The following is a 13,985-nucleotide window of genomic DNA, read 5'->3' on the forward strand; positions in this document are numbered from 1 at the left end:
AAAAACTTCATTTAAAAACTGCATGTTGTGTTTACTTGTGTTATCTTTGATTAATATTTAAATTTGTTTGATGATCTGAAACATTCAAGTGTTACAAACATGCAAAAAAATAAAAAATCAGGAAGGGGGCCAACACTTTTTCACACCACTGTATATGTATATATTTCTATATACAAAGAGAGAGAGAAAAAAAAGACGATGACACCTTACGCCATAATAGAATACATTTTATTGTTAAAAATAAATTAAAGCTGGAAGAAGGTAAAGAAACAGAGACAAAGAGAGAGAGAGAGAGAGAGAGAGACAGACAGACAGAGAGAATGCATGTAAACAAGGCTAGTTTCTCTGTACAACACCAGCCAAAATTGCTATCCCTCTGTTTAAGGAAAGACTGAAAGAAGAAAGACAATAAGCATCTAATAATGCATTAGTGTTGGCCAAAGTAAATGGCACTGGAGCAGCCACTTTCCTTGTGGCTGAGTCCAAGTTTTTCTGTACGACACTTGGGAACCACAGAGCACTAGAGAGAAGTTACAGCGACATACAGCATAAGAGTTGACCTCCAGATTACAGAATTCAATACATGCACATAGAGGACAGCACAAATAAATACACAAGTTTAAAACAGTTGGGAATGCTTATGATACAGTGGTAAAGGGCTTGGTAATTCTGCATAAAATTAAATCCGTAATTAATACTGGCCAACCAGTTTACAATTCCTAGGATTGAAATTAATGTGTTAATCTGTGTAGATTAACTTTATACTAATGCTGATTAATCATAATCACCTTTGAAACTCAAAAAGACTAAGAATGCAACATGATGGGAAAATGAAAGGAAAAAGATTTAAATAAGGTGGACCAGCAGGACTTGTACCAGAATAACCAGACTTCTCCTCGTAAACCATGTGGGCTTCTCTGTAGAATACGCCAACAGGCCTAGAGAGGAAAAACCTTGACAAACGGTTTAGTAGTGCAGCTTTTTAGGAACTTCCCAAGGGAAAGATTCACGGCCAAAGTGGCCGTAAGCAGCAGTCTTCTGATATATTGGCTTCTTCAGCTCCAGCTCCCTAGAACACATCAGCCGTGGATTATTGACTGGTCAAAATACAACTGCATGAATGAATCATGTAGATGATACTTCAAGCGCACAGTTGAACACCCAGCCAGCCAGAAAAGAGATGAAGCGCTCACTTACCGTCACCCTCACTAGTTGGCCTGAAGAAGGAAACTGCAGCATGAAATTAGAGAGCAAGCCTGATAGATAGCAAACACTAGCTAATCACTTGAACCTGTTCACTTTGAATCCAGAGAGGAAACATGATGGCTCTGTGCCAAACCTGCAGCAACCTTCTAAGGCAACATCCTTAAAATACCAGTTATCTGACTGCAGATGTGTGTTATTATTACCTGTTTTGGTATTAATATTCACACATTATCTCTTAGTTTATATAACAATCATGTAATGAAAACTATGACAATTCAAGTAATTTAGTCTTAGTTTTACAGTAGTACTTTTCAGTTTCTAAATGTTTAATATTTGAGATCCGTAAGATTACTTTAAACTGTAATAATATTTCACAATATTACTGTTTTATTTGTGATCAAATAAATGAAGACTTGGTGAGCTGAGGAGCTTTCCTTCATAATCATTAAAAACATCTTACAGACCCCAAACTTTTAAACACTACTGTAGTTCACTATGTGTTTGTTCCCTTTCCTGTAGTTTGTTTCTTGCTTTTATTTTGTTATCGACTCTTTTTGTGCTGTCCTGAATCTAATTACTTGGAAAAAGTTGAATGAGTTTGCTAGAACTACTATCAGCTTTCTGATTGAATCAAGAGATGCAAAGACCCAAAGAAAAAGGAAGCACAGGCAGAAGCAGAAGAAAAATGAATGATTCACTCCAATCTGTGTCAAGCTGAGAGATGAAGGAATATGAAAGGCTTCGATCACAGGCTAATGTGTTAAGAGAGCAGCTGTTACCTCACAATGACTCCTGGACGAAGATCAAAGTTTTTCTTGACAATTTTAAGCAGCTCCTGCTCACTCTTCTGGGATGTGCCATAGTGGAAGATGGAAATGGAAAGAGGATGGGCCACTCCGATGGCATAAGAAACCTGCATCATTGTGAACGCAATTTCATATATGAATGAACTTCAGATTCAAAGGATTATACTTTCTGAGCAAAACGCAAAGTATCTGGCCAACTTACCTGCACAAGAACACGCTTGCACAGTTTAGCCTTCACTAGAGATTTGGCCACCCAGCGCGCAGCGTACGCCGCAGAACGGTCCACTTTGGTGTAGTCCTTTCCAGAGAAAGCTCCTCCTCCGTGGGCTCCCCAGCCGCCATAGGTATCGACAATAATCTTACGACCAGTCAGGCCGGCATCACCCTGCGTGAGTGGAAAGAGCCGTTTGTGTTAATAATCTGGGTACTCTGGTCAAACTGATTCCCCATTGGTTTCCACGCAGTTTACCAAAAACTGACACTATGAAAAACACTGACATTCATGTATATAAAATATGTGAGAAATCTAATAATTTCCATGCATTTCGATTTTCATGTTTTTGCATAGTTATCAATAAAACAAACATTATACAGGAAAGTTGTTTTAAATACTTTCTACTTCAAAACGTAATGTTTAATTCAGTGTTACATGCCATTTTATTTCATTCAATGTACATGTAGTACAAACAACTACAAATAAATATAAATAGTATCAAACATTATTTGTCCTTAGGAGTATTTATTGCTATTTGTACTTAATTTAAATAGCCTCTGCCTTTTTGTTATGTTTGGTAAAATGGGTTTCTTGCACTTCTTTTCAGTGCTGCAGGCTAGTAATTGAGATCCAAACTAACAACCTCTGATTTTTTTGACTGTGAAACTCGAATAGATGAAGAAACTCTCCTTCAAGTCTTCAATTTTGAGTAAACTTAGTGTCTTTTATTTCATAAGTTCCCATTTAATATTTTAGCTTTGATAAGCTACAATAAATGTTTTTTACCTGACGCTTTTTAAACAGCGGATAAAAATGGACCAAAAATGGACCAAAACACAATATTTGATTTCAGTGTATATGAAAAGCAAATAACACTTCACGATTCATTAAAATTCAATAAAATCTAGAAATTCCACCAAAATCAAAACCGGTCTCTACCTGAGGGCCTCCGATGACAAAGCGACCACTGGGCTGCAAGTGATAAATGGTATCGTCGTCCAGATAAACAGAGGGCACCACAGATTTAATGATTTTATCTTTAAGAGCATCACGCATCTCATCAAGGCAGATGTCTTCATCGTGCTGCACAGAGATGACAATAGTGTGGACGCGCACCGGCAGCATGGCGCCACGCTCCTGTCTGTACTGCACAGTAACCTGTTTTCAAAGAGTCATGTTGCACTGTCAGAAAACGCTGTCTTCACAAGTACCTGCATGCAAACACTTCTAGCTATGCAAGCTCAATTTCACACATTTTTGTGTTTTGAAATGCTGTTTAGCAGACCTGAGTCTTGGAGTCCGGCCGGAGCCAGGGCAGGGTGCCGTTACGCCGCAGTTCAGCCATCTTGGCATTAAGTTTGTGTGCGAGCACGATAGTGAGTGGCATGCATTCCTCTGTCTCATCAGTGGCATAACCAAACATTAGACCCTAAATAAAGCACAAAACAGAGAATATTAATACTTAAATGTTATTAAAAGTGTTGCATTTACAGTTCTAGGACTGCACTGACTTACCTGGTCGCCGGCCCCAACATCCTCTTCATTGCGGTCCAAATGAACACCCTGGGCGATGTCTGGAGACTGCTGCTCCAGAGCCACCAGGACATTACAGGTCTTATAATCAAAGCCTATGGGTTCAAGAGAGAGAATTTGGAAGAGTTTAATGGCCGTTCATCTGCTCCTATTTCAATTACATTACAGTAAAATCTCCACACATCCAGTTACACTACTCTTCAAAGGTTTGGGGTAATTCACTTTTTTTTTTCTTTTTGAAAGAACTTTTATCAGCATAGGTGCATTAAAATGATCAAGACATTTATAATGTTACAAAAGATTTCTATTTCAAATAAATGCTGTTCTTTTGAAATTTCTATTCAATTAGAAAAATGTATCAGTTTCCACATAAATATGAAGCAGCAAAACTGATAATAATCAGAAATGGTACTTGATCAGCATATTAGAATGATTTCTGAAGGATTTCAGCTTTGATCACAGAAATATTCAAATACAACAGTTATTTTAAAAATAGTTATAATATTTCACAATATTACTATAATGCAATATTGTAATAATTTAGTTACATTATGTTGTTTTCATATTTGTGATTAAATAAATGCAGCCTTGGTGAGCAGAAGAGACTTCTTTCAAAAACTCTTGCCAACTCCAAACTTTTGAATGGTAAATGCTGCAGCATGTATAATAAAATGTATCCTCAAACCAACCCTTGGATGAGTCGTCATAGCCAATGTGTTTAATGGTATCACGGACCACCTTTTGATAATCAACAACAGCACGAGACGTCACCTCTCCTGCCAGCAAAATCATTCCAGTCTTGGCTACAGTTTCTAGACAAAAAAAAGAAGAACAAAAAGTCCATGAAACATTCTTATTCATGATTTTGGAAAAGGACACATGCAAAATATTCAGGCAAATATTCACTCAATGATACTGAAAATCCACAGCAATCAAAGTCAACATACCGCAAGCCACTTTTGCATCTGCGTCTTGCTTCAGGTGAGCGTCCAACACGGCATCACTTATCTGGTCACATATCTTATCTGTACAATGAAAACAGGAAAATTCATTACTATTCTATATAGATTTGTCAAAATCCACACTGCATTTGCTTGTTATCCACCACTTGTGCTTGAGAATTAACTAGCACCAAATACACTAAGCTTATACAAAAAAATTATAATTCTGCAAACTTTGAATAAATAACAGCCTATATATTGTACATGGTTATTTCACAAACAACACAATAAAAGCACAGCACAATAAAAAAGTTAAAAGTTTAAAAAGTTTAATTTCATCTGTGGTCTTTATGGTTCACATTTAAAGGACCAGTATTTGAAGAATAAATTATGACTTTTCATTGGTACATACAACTTAGCCATGTATGTATTTATTTATTCATTCATGCAAATTTATATATCAATTTTGCTCTAACAAATGTTTACATTGTCTATGATCCAGTCACTTGCTATTCTGTATTCTAAGGTACAGTTATTCTGAACTCCAGTTTTCTCTTAAATTCAAAAGGCCTTGCTTGTTTTATTTATTTATTTTTGACTGGCCGTTTAACTATAATTACCAAACTGAAACTAAAATAGATTAATATATATATATATATATATATATATATATATATATATATATATATAAGTTGGAACTTGCTAAAACTAAAACTAAACTGAAATTGTGAAAAAAATTCTTTTTTTTTTTTTTTGCAGGAGCAGGGGGGTTGGGCTCCCAGTCTTCACAGACTTTGGCGGCAAATGCAGCGTAGTTTTCACGGTGGGCGGAGTCTGCGCTCAGACCTCATGTTTGATCCAACGTGTTGCGCGAGGCTGCGTCTCAAAACCTGCTGATCTGCCTACCTTGACTATCTTTATGGGCATGAGAGGTGTTTGCGGTGTGAGCTGAGATGAGTGTGCATGTGTTTGAGATAAACTGAACGCGACTATTGCGCTTAAAATGCAGTCTAGGATGGCCGCTCACTAGTTTTTTGACAAACAGCCATAGAAACCAAGTACAATAGTTTTCAAATCTACAGTAGCCTACATAGAGACGCACCTTTCATTTAATCTGAGCATTGAGATATATTAATTGACATGTTTCCAAACAAAAGCAAATACAAAGTTGCTTTAGTAGTGTTTGTTGGTTAGAAGAAAAAAAAAGCTAATAAGAATAATAATGTGACAGTACAGTGCGAACGTGCAGAACAGGTGCTGTTATATAATAGCGAAGTTGAAGAGTCTACTGTAAAGTCGCCCCAAAGTTTGTTTGGACGTTTTACCTGGATGCCCCTCTCCAACGGACTCCGATGTAAACAAGAAGCAGTCCTCCTCAATAAGAGAGTTGTGGAAACCGTTAATCTCTCCGTTCATCATTTTTAGTTTCTCTTTTGCTGTAACCCGTTTGGAAAATGCAGGAAAAGTGTCACCCCTTCGAGGAACGTGAGAGTATTTATGGAGCGGCCCGCCTCGCGTCATGAGGGGCCCGCACTCAGTCGTCCTCTCAGGGGACAGGACGATACCATGTCGGGAGGAGGGGGGTTTGGCACAGAAATCTGTGGGGCAGCATGGTAATATGCCACGATGACGCAAACTTGCATGGGATTGCATCTTCTGCGAAGTCCATGAACTTGCGTAACGTGCTGTTATAACAAACACTTGAAAACATTAAAAAGGTACGAATTAACACAGACACACACAAAAATATCATATCTTTTTTTTTTTTTTTTTTATGGTAGCCTATGTAAATATTGTTCCATTAACTCTATATGAACAAACTCTTGCGCAACTCTTGTTGATAATAACCAAGACTTAAAAATATCATTAACCATTATGGTTTCACAAACACTTACTATAATATATAGGCTAGTAGCCTACATTAATAATAAATTTGTCTGATTACCATGTTTTTGGACATGTAGCCTAAGGTATATTATTTGAAATTCATTGGGGTATTATGTAATCAACATATGACACAAGACTTAAAACCATCATTAACCATTACTTGTTATGTTTCACACACACTTTAATACACTAGACTACTGCATTAACCAAATGTGTACGCAAATTACCATGTTTTGGACATTTGGTACCATGGTAATCTTATTCTTTGAAGAGCATTGGAGTATCATGTAAACAACATGGCATATGTATATGAAATCCATGTGACACACTCTTGTGCAACCTGTGGTGATAACAAATAACTAGTTACAATATATGATAATGGACTAATAGGTTACTACAAAACAGAAAGTACCAGAATGCACCATGACAAAATCACGAGTACCATATTTAATTATTTGACCTTGGAGTGTCATGTAAACGTTATTGTATATGAATATGAAATGCATGTGAACACACAGTCTTGCGCAACCTAACAATGAACACTTAAAAACACGATTAAACATAATGTTGGCTTCAGAGGAAAACCAAAATGCAATTACTACAGATAAAACGGATGCCCTACAGCTTTAGCTCCTTATCAGCTGTCCTGATGTGATTTGAAGAAAGGTAAATTGTACGTCTGCTTCTTACTTAAACGTTGTCTCTTTTATCAAAATGGCCAAGAGGAGAAAGAGCGTTGTCAATTTCTGCCCATTATGTCTCAGTGCTGAAAAAGACACGTAGCTGAAGCAAAGTCACAGTTTGCTAAAGCACTGATATTGATCTAAACTGAAGCCATCTCTGAACATTAGCTTGTCACATCCTCTCAAATGAGCTTCCTAACCTGAGTCATGTCATCAGTACCTTTTGTACCTTCATTCAAAAATTCAGAAATGATATCAGAAGGATTTATTTTATTTTATATTTTATTTAAATTTATTTGAAAGATGCATGGATGCATTAAATTGATTAAAAGTGACAGTAAAGAGCAATAAATACGCAGCAAACCAGCGTATTAGAATGATTTCTGAAGGATGTGACGCTGAAGACTGGGGTAATGATGCTGAAAATTCAGCTTTAATCACAGGAATACATTACATTTTAAAATGTATTTAAACAGAAAACAGTTATTTTAAATTGCAATAGTATTTTCACAATATTACTGTATTTTGAAGTAAATGCAGCCTTGGTATAAGCATAAAAGACTTGTTTTAAAAACATTTAAAAATTGCATCAGTGTGTGAACAAAATGGGATATTTTGAAGAATGTTTATGCATGATTTCCATTTAATGAAAGTTACCATAAAGGGAAAAAATCAGTAGTCCACATTATTTGTGCAATATGTTCCAAATCTTTTGAAGCCGTACTTAAATGATCTGAAATTCAATCTCAAATTCGATGCACTTCGATTTTTCAAAATTTCTAAACATTTTTCAATGAATTATTATAAACCAAGAAACAAGTTAGGCTACAGCAGTTAAAAGCAGGTCATGATACCTCATGCGTGTTCCTCATCTGACACTTGATGGATACCAAAGTGCAATGGTTATGTCATTAATTGTTACATAGTCCATACACTATATTACTGTTTAGAAGATAATAATACAGGTCATTAGACTGAAACAATCACCTAGAGATAATAAAAATGGAAGCAATTAAAGCCTGTAGAATTTCATTCAAAACTACCGTGATGAACTGTATACTTGCAATTTTGAATAATAATAATATATTATCACTGCAGTAATGTGTGATATTTGTCACATTCCATTAGGGTTTATTTTCTTATATACTTTAGTTTTTAGGATGAATTATAGCCCATGAATATTCTTGAAATTTCTGAGATTTGAGCAGAGGCGGACAAAGTCTCCATTACTTGAGTAAAAGTACCGATCCTGCTGGTCAAATATACTAATATAGTAACAAGTGAAAGTTGTAAAGACAGATTTTTACTTAAGTAAAAGTACAGAAGTACTTGCTTTTAAAAGTACTTAAGTACCTAATTTCCTTTTTTATGTTAATGCACTGTTTTATTATTGTTGTATGTAAAATTTGCAATACCTCTGAAGCAACTTACAGTACATTACACCTACTGAATACACTGACTAGCTTGTAGTATCTTTGGAATAAAGAGCTTTTACAATGTTAAAAACCTATGTTAAAAACCCCTACCCACCCCCACAAAAGCAGGATGGTAGTGATCTCACGCAGCTCTGACAGCTGCACACATCTATGTGTATCCGTTCATCCACATTTGAACAGAGTGGACGGTGAAATTGCTGTAAATACAGTGCATTCCTGAAATGCACAGTGATAAGGAAGAAAAAAAAAATCAAACCTGCTTTAAAACCCAGCAACACAGCTGTGTAACTTTACAAAAAAGCAAAACAGCAAGACTTATTTGACATCAAAACAAAAATTTCAAAAATGCTCTCTAATCGCTCTGGCGGTACTTTGATGTCATACAAAGAACCATCTGTGCAGTGCTGCTTCAAGTCCAACACCTGTTGTGTTTTATTAGGAGACGCACAACAGTTCTTCTGTGACTTTATAGGTAATATTTTTACTAACACAATTTAGCAAAATCAGACAATATTGTGTCTAATATCCCTTACGAAAAAGAAGTTTATTCAAGTGTGCTATTAGTATACTTCCTTTAAACTAAATTAGGAAAGTGTACTTTTAGTCTACTTTTTATGTACTTCTCAGAAATATACTTAAAATTACATTCAAGTATACTTGACTTATACTTAAAAAAAGTCTAAATATATTTGAGCTATACTTGTGCTCCTAGAATCCGTGTTTTCTTTGTTATACGGTAGGGGGCACTAGTACACATCTTCAGTACAGAATTTCCAAAAAAACACAAGTGAAGAAGAAACTGAAACAACAGATGCTTCCACATGTAATCTAACACGATCATCAGACATAAAACAGCATCAAAACTGTGTAACGTTATGGAATAAAATGTCGACCAATGAAGAGGTAATAATGACTGTCAAGCTTTGGGGTATTGATCGACTCCATCTACGTTTTGATTATCATTCTGAATCCAATTCATAGTCTTTTTTCAGCTTTAGTTCAAATTGTTGTTTATTTCTTTATTTTTTATTTATGAAACTTACGCACATTCAAGTGTTTAAAAAAAGAATGCATGAAGCTAGAATAAAATGTTTTTGTTTACAAGCAGATAATCTGTTCTTTCTTTTGATGTTTTGTATGTTCAGATATTCATATTACAAAATATATACAAATTAATACCTAAATAGGGACATTGTAGTATACTTAAAGTATGCTTAAAGAAAACTTGAGAGTATACTTGCAGTATAAAACTACTAAACTAGTAGTTTACTGAGGCTATACTAAAAAGCTACAAGTATTTAATTAGTAAACTCTCAGTATACCTATAAGTTCACTTTTAGTATAGTTGCAGTGCAAGCTAAAAACATTGATGTAAACTAGTTGTGTACTCAAAGTTTACTACTGTTATACTTTAAGTATACTTAAAAGTATACTTTTATTTACTAGAAAGTGGGCCAATTTAGTCCGAAGGAGTATTGAAATAGTATACTTGTACTATTTCAATACTCCTTCGGACTAAATTGGCCCACTTTCTAGTAAATAAAAGTATACTGTGCTTTTACTTTTTACTGTTAAAAAAAAGAAAAAAAAAAAGAAAGAAAAGTTTTAGTTTTTTTAAGGCAACCAGCTTCAGCAGATTTTTGAGTTTGCTTAAAATTTTTAAGTTGGCTCAACTTTTTTTTTTTTTACAGTGTACTTACTACATAAGGTATACTTAAAAATATACTTGAACGTTACTTAATAAAATAAACTTGAAGTGTACTACTTTTTGGTAAGGGATATACCCCATTATGAACTTCTTCTTATTAAATTGTTGTAAATAAATATCACATTTGCAACTGGTCAGTGTTAAAAAATGCTGGGAATTCACTTCATGTAGCCCTACAAGAGTGATTACTGATAAACTGTTTGAATAAAAGAAAGTCGCGTTTTAGATAAGAAAAAAATCACCCACTGAAGCTGCTACATTGTAATGACTTTCGACTTCGAGGACCTTGTTAGAAATATAGAGGAGTGAAAAGTACAATGTTTGTCTTTTAAATGAAGCTAAATTCATAAGTTTCCAGAAAAAATAATGCTCAAGTAAAGTACAGATACTCAAAAAGTAAGTACAATACTCAAGTGAATGTACTTAGTTACTGTCCGCGTCTGGATTTGAGAATTAGCCTCAAATCAAATTTAGACCGATTGTCACAGATCGGCATTTTTCTGCATCATCATAGATTTTCCCTCTGCACTCCACCCTTCTTATGTTATTCCTGTCAGTATTAACACTTCTGATGAATCAGACTGGTAAAGACTGATTAACAGACACATGACACACATTTTACTTTGGAAATCTGTTGTGTCATATTAAAGCATTAATTCAGACTCAAATGCAATCCTAAATTAACGATGACTCAGGTTTTTTGCATTCATTATGACGCATGAAAAGACGGATTTTCAAATCAGACTATGTGTGTCCTTACTCGGTCAGGATGAGACAGCAGTTTATAGACATAAATCTCCCACACAATGGCACTGCTTAATACCACACCTCTCAATCCAGCCAAGTATTGCATCAGAAACGAGCGACAAACACTGATATAATCGCACACTTGTACTGTATATACAGACATTTCCGCGATAACACTTGTTATGCCCGGGGTGTTTTTCTTATCAATCTCCCTGTGAATTAGCATTACATAACACTGAGGGAAGTTTTCTTTAGTTATGTTATATGAGGCAACCCCTGTTATTCAACACTGATGCCTGACAGTTTTAATTCACTCAAAGACAAGTCTAGTCTTGTGGATTTGATAATGTGGTTTCATTCACAACGTGTTTGTTTCATCTTTACGGTAATGCATCAGAACATGTAAATCAGAGCACTTTACAAAACCATGCATCTTGTGATGTCTACTTCCTTCAGAATAATGCACCAATGTCACAAAACTCCAATCATCTCAAACTGATTTCTTGAACATGACAATGAGTTCGCTATACTCAAATAGTCTCCACAGTCACCAGATCTCAATCCAGTGGAGCTTTTGGGATGTGGTGGAACAGGAGATTCACATCCTGGATGTGCAGACAAAAAATATGACCCAAATTCTCAGAGGAATGTTTCCAGCACCTTGCTATGAAGAATTAAGGCAGTTCTGAAGGCAAAATGGTGCAAAAAGTAAGTGAACTGTACATCATTTCTTGGATGATTAACAACTGTTTTTGATGAGATACATGAGTTGTTCACGAGTCTCTTGTTTGTCCCGAGCAGTTAAAACTGTGTGCTAAAAATCCTTCAGGTCTCTTCACATTCTTTGGTTTTCCAGTATATTTGAACCTTTCACAACCATGATTCTGAGATCCATGATTTCACACTGAGGACAAATGATGAACGTTTGACATAGTCCTGTAAACACATGAAATCAATAAAGACATGAAAAATTATAACCGTTTTTGTGTTATTAGCTTAAGCACAATGTGTTTGTTTAAGAGTGTGATTTGGATTAAGATTTCATTAACAGTTAATGCAGAGAACCAACCAATTCTAATGGGTTCACATACTTTTTCTTACCACTGTAAATCCCATAAGATGACCATTTTACTTCTAATGTGGGGTGAGCAGGTTCACTTGGCCATTTTTTATTTAACTTAATATTTCTATGACCTTTGACTATGTACGATTTATTCTCTCAACTCCAGAGAACTTCGTGTTTTAGTATACTGCAAAGAATGGTTACTGAAAGGTCACAGGTTTGAATTCCAAATGTAGCGATACTTGAGCTGTTGGCATTGTGACCTTAAGAAAGGCTCTTAACCAGAGGGACTGTAATTAGTGATCCGTAAGTTGCTTTGGATAAAAGCTTCTGCTAAATGCCTGAATTCTACTTGCTTCTAATGAATGCAGGAGTGGCTCAGCGTTGGCCTTTCTCAGAGGTGATGTCCTTACCGTGAAATCCTTTTTTAAGCAAATCAGATCTTTGGTAACACCTCGAGCAGCTATTCAGTCATGTAAGCTGCTTTCTACTTGAATGTGGAAACTGTTTGTCAGGTTTGCATTTCAATAACATGTTGAATCTAATTGCCAGTAAAACACTGTGGTATCTCCTTTGTGTAATCTCTCGAGTCAACTGAATATTTCTCCTATTTCAAGTAAACAAAAAAATGTGTTCTTTTTGCTAAGTTATGAAAATATTATTTCTGAATTTCACAGAATGTGCAAAATGTTGAGTTTAAAATTGTTCTAAAAATTGCGAACATTACAAATAATAATAATAATAAAGTAAATGGACAGAATGGATAATCCTTATTTTAATGGAACATCGCAGTGTTTTAAATGGTTTATCCATGAACATGATTTTTTTAAAGTCTGTAAATGACTTCTCAAAACTTTCCATCTGTAAATAGCAAATTTGCACTTTCATAATTTTATCTATTATGTTTTCTCTATCATTTTATTACCATATTGTTATTTTTATTTATTGTCTATTCTCGTTATTATTAGTGTTATTCTATTTTTCGATTAACATTACTGGAAGAACATTTATTCATAACTTTGACACAATCTTGCCAGAATGTTCTGTGAATGGAGTGTGATTCAAACATATGATAATAATGAGGGGAAATACAGAACCCCTGCAGCATAACTAACTGATTGAACGGCAATAACTTTAAGAGGTGCAAGATCCTCCAGTTTTACTCACAAATTGCAGTTTTGTTCACTAAAATCAATTTTGTTGTTGTTTTCAGTAATTATATAGCAGAATTTGATTTTGTTAATGTGTAGTGTTGGTTACCTTAATACACTATACTGTTCAAAACCAAAACACCTCCAAAAGTATAAATAATAAATGGTAAAGAAAATAAAGCCTGCTGGAATGCAACCACTCTCACTCTCATTACGGCAATGAAAAATAATAATAATGCATTGTTATTAAAATCGCAATGTTCATTCAATTGTTTACAGTTTTGAATGAAATTCAGCAGACTTTAATTGCGTCCATATTTTTTCTCTGGGTCTAATGATCTGTATTATTATCTTCTAAACAGTAATATAGTGTATGGACTATGTAAAAATTAAAGACATAACCATTGCACTTTGGTATCCATCAAGTGTCAGATGAGGAACACACATGAGGTATCATGACCTGCCAAACTTGTTTCTTAGTTTATAATAACTCAAACAAAAATGATAATTCTGAAAAATGAAAATGTTCTCATCTTGACAGATCCATTTAACCAGATACAGGAAACAAGAAAAAGATCTGCATAAAGATTCTTCAAAATATGTTGTTTAC

At 34.9% G+C, this 13,985-nt stretch overlaps 1 protein-coding gene across 1 annotated transcript; it reads right to left on the reverse strand.

Moving 5' to 3' along the window:
• Window positions 1–214: 214 nt before the first annotated feature.
• On the reverse strand, window positions 215–6,212 carry mat2ab (methionine adenosyltransferase 2Ab). The gene is made up of 9 exons (XM_058776154.1): window positions 6,026–6,212; window positions 4,707–4,784; window positions 4,449–4,571; window positions 3,742–3,854; window positions 3,512–3,655; window positions 3,166–3,384; window positions 2,215–2,397; window positions 1,986–2,119; window positions 215–1,069 (listed from the first exon to the last, which is right to left on the reverse strand). The coding sequence occupies exons 1-9, from the start codon at window positions 6,117–6,119 to the stop codon at window positions 967–969; spliced, it is 1,191 nt and encodes a 396-aa protein (XP_058632137.1). The 5' UTR covers window positions 6,120–6,212; the 3' UTR covers window positions 215–966.
• Between the last annotated feature and the right edge of the window lie 7,773 nt (window positions 6,213–13,985).

The sequence above is a fragment of the Onychostoma macrolepis genome, chromosome 05 (assembly GCF_012432095.1).
Source record: "Onychostoma macrolepis isolate SWU-2019 chromosome 05, ASM1243209v1, whole genome shotgun sequence".
Lineage (NCBI taxonomy): Eukaryota > Metazoa > Chordata > Actinopteri > Cypriniformes > Cyprinidae > Onychostoma > Onychostoma macrolepis.